General features: G+C 37.2%; 1 protein-coding gene across 2 annotated transcripts in view; it reads left to right on the forward strand.

Annotated features, from left to right (window-relative positions):
- SNAP23 (synaptosome associated protein 23) overlaps nt 1-3,316 on the forward strand; it is a 31,695-nt gene that overhangs the window by 16,788 nt on the left and 11,591 nt on the right. Inside the window, exon 3 of one of the 2 annotated variants that reach the window (XM_019645089.1) lies at nt 1,341-1,373. The exons of the other annotated variant lie outside the window; for it this stretch is intronic. Coding sequence (XP_019500634.1) covers nt 1,341-1,373 — 33 coding nt within the window. The remainder of the gene's footprint in view (nt 1-1,340; nt 1,374-3,316) is intronic. 2 annotated transcript variants of the gene reach the window in all.

Below are 3,316 nucleotides of genomic sequence, written 5' to 3' on the forward strand. Positions count from 1 at the left end.
TCCTCAGTGTTCTTCATCCGTCAGCATAAGGGAGTTTTCACCTCTCTTGGGGAGGTCACCATAGCTAGGTGGTAGTTTTTACCACATTCTCTTCTGACACCCCTGGCCTATAGCTTCTCTCTTCGGTTGGACTCTAGTCTGGCTTGACTTCCTAAAACCACAGGCCTTTGCAACTGCTTCTCTTCCTCAACTACTATCAAGTCTGTTCCAAGAAGGTCCCCAACCCCCACCCTTTCCTGCTGCCAGTAAGGATCATGTATTATACAGAGTCTAAGAGCCAGAAGAGTTGTGTTTTACTCTCTTAGCATCAAGGAGTTGGACTAGATAATCTGAGGTTGATTTCTCTTCAGAGACAATTCTCTGAGATGAGGATTAAACAGAAACATTGTTCCCAGATAATTGGTTAATTCAGCAGAAATCTCTGTAGGCTAGCATTTTCCATATGGCATTGCATGGAATCCTGGTTCCTTGGGATTAATAAAAATATTTTGGAAGGAAGGATTTTATGGCAATCTATATTTGATTGGGATAGCCACAGTTAAACAGATTTCTTTACTGCTTCAGGACTTCTAATTTCCAACTAAGAATTTAATTATCCAGCCACTCCATAATGTGAGGATAAATATAAAAACTAGGAGATGGGGAGATATGAGCTAAATATCTTCATTGTAGAAAGTCAATGAATCATATCCAAAATTTAAATATCAAGAAACAACGCTATAAGCATGTGATTTAGAAATGTGGAGTTAAACCCTGGAACAACTAGTATTGTTGAAATTTTTGCCTCTAGGGTCCTGGGAGCAGGAATTGGTTTGGACAGGAGGGAGGGCAGAGGAATGCTAATTACTGCTGTGGAACCATTTGACTTCTCAAACAATGTATATATACTTGGTTAAAACTAAATATGAAAGAATATAAAATCTTCAAAAAATACTTTTAACTGGCTGCATAACATTCTATCATGTAGTTATACCATAATTATTCAGTCAAACCCCCTATCGTTTATTTAGATCACTTCAANGGCAGCTCAGCTCGGGCCCGGGCTTGAACCGCTTTTGCTCAGAGCTCGCAGTCTTGAGCGAGCTCTTAACCAACTGAGCCACTCGGCCGGCCCGTAAGAAGATTTTTTAAAATTAAAATGGCAAACAAAAAATATAATAGAATTAAGAGAAATCTGTAATCAAGGAAAGAGTGAGGAAGTTTCACAACCTCTCCATTAGTATTTGGCTTTTCATATTAATTTTCATAATTTTAGGAAAGACTATCATTACCTAGACATTCTTACGAAAAATGAAGTGTGCTCTGTTTTAAATAGTTTTCTTGTTTTTCTTTTTATCTAGATTCTCAGATGTTGATTGTTTCAATGAAATCAGGCAGGAATTGAAATGCATTGTTGTGAAAACTCTGAACATACTTCTGTTCTGTTTGACTGGCATTCACTATTTTCTGCATTTCATTCTCTCACCTAATCTTTTCCTTTCTAATCTGCTTACTAAAAATGAAGATTTAACATCAGAAGCCGAGCTCAGTAACTGATCAAAGGGAACTTTAAGATGCAGTCTTGTGGCGCACTTTGGGCTGTTAACCTGCTATCTAAAGGTGATGCTTCAAATGGCTTTTCTGTGCATGTGCATGGATTTTGTGAATGGTGGAGACTGTCTTAAAATCTGTGCTGTGGTGTGTAATATAAAGTGAATTTGCTCTTGATGGGTGTTGTCTGTCAAAAGATGGACTTGACAAAAAGGATCTTAATTTATCATACCACCCTTTGACTAATGGCTCTGATAAAACTAAGTTTTTGCTAAATAACATCCCTAAAGTTTCCTAAAAAGTTTTAAATAAGTTGATGTTTGTGGAGAATTGCTGTATTCTAGTTCTGATCAAAGGTAAGGGAATTCAGGTTAAATTCATCTCTCTCTGTAGGATTTTGATTTCAGCATCCTGTTTCCTATTACATTTCCCTACTCCTTTCCGGTCCCAGAATCAAAATTTTCTCTATTAAAGTATTGCTACTAATGATTTGGATACCCCAAGATTTAGAATACTACCAAATTGAAGAATTAATTTCCCAATCTAGTCATCTTAAATGCCATTTGGAACAAGATGGGATATAAATTTAAAATGTTACCATATCTAGTATCTTTTTTAAAAAAAATAAAGGTTTTCCCCTCTTTATATATGTTACAATCTGTTCCATAATTCCTATTTATTTTGTCATATGTTAGCTTGCTATGGTTTCATGTTTAATTAATACAGAGCTAACTTATCTTAATTTTTTATGGAAGTTAACCCTCTAGTCAGACTTCTCTTTATTCGAATGTTTGACTCCTTAATGTTGGATCTTTACAGGAACTATGAATACCGTGGTTAAATGTTAGAAAATTAAGTGTTTGATTTCTACACATTGTTTTTTGCTCTCTTTTTTTCCTTTCCTATAGCCTAATCACTCAACACACACACACACACACACACACACANCATAAAGTTAAGATTTGGCCAGCCGAGTGGCTCAGTTGGTTAAGAGCTCGGTCAAGAGTGCGAGCTCTGAGCAACAGTGGTTTGAGTCCTGGTTCATCCTGGCCCGAGCTGAGCAGCTGCTGAGCTGCCAACAGGTGGCAGGATGGCTCAGCTAAGAAAAAGAAAGTTAAGATTTGTGTTCATCCTAGTGTTGTCCATTGGCTTTCTATTCTAAGATAAGTCTGTTGACCGCGTTAGACCTTGAGTGACTTTCCAAAAGTGCATATTTTAATAACTATGACTTGTCAGTCAGGGTTTAACAGATTACTTTAAGCAAACAAGTTAGAAATGCACAGATTTTTTAAAATCCAAACTTTTAACTATGTTTTTGCAAACTTCTTTTTTTTTCTCCTGTGTTCTATGTACCCTCTTGGAAGAGTACACAGGAGAAAAGGTAAATGAGCTTCCTTAAGATTAGGTATTAGGAGAGCAGCAAAGAGGAAGAAGTCTTCCCTAGAACCTAGAGGAAAAGAGTGAATCCTAAGATGGCCAAATATCATAGGAAGTAGGAAATGGAGCTACCGAAGTATTAATTTTATTTCTTTCTGTGTATCCCAGCTAAGCATAGGCAAGATTTTCTTGGACACTGGTGAAAGAGAAGGTGGAGTATGGTCCTGAAGCAGTCTTTAGCCTCTAACCTCAGTGGGTCAAGAGAAGGCACTTCTTTTTTTTAAGTTTCAGGTGCACAAAACAATGCAATAGCCAAACATTTCACTCCCTACAAAGTGACAACCCCCCTTCCCCAATCTACTGTCCCTCCCACATCATACATATCTATTACAATTGCACTGACTTTATT

Source organism: Hipposideros armiger, unplaced genomic scaffold (genome assembly GCF_001890085.2).
Source record: "Hipposideros armiger isolate ML-2016 unplaced genomic scaffold, ASM189008v1 scaffold_92, whole genome shotgun sequence".
NCBI lineage: Eukaryota > Metazoa > Chordata > Mammalia > Chiroptera > Hipposideridae > Hipposideros > Hipposideros armiger.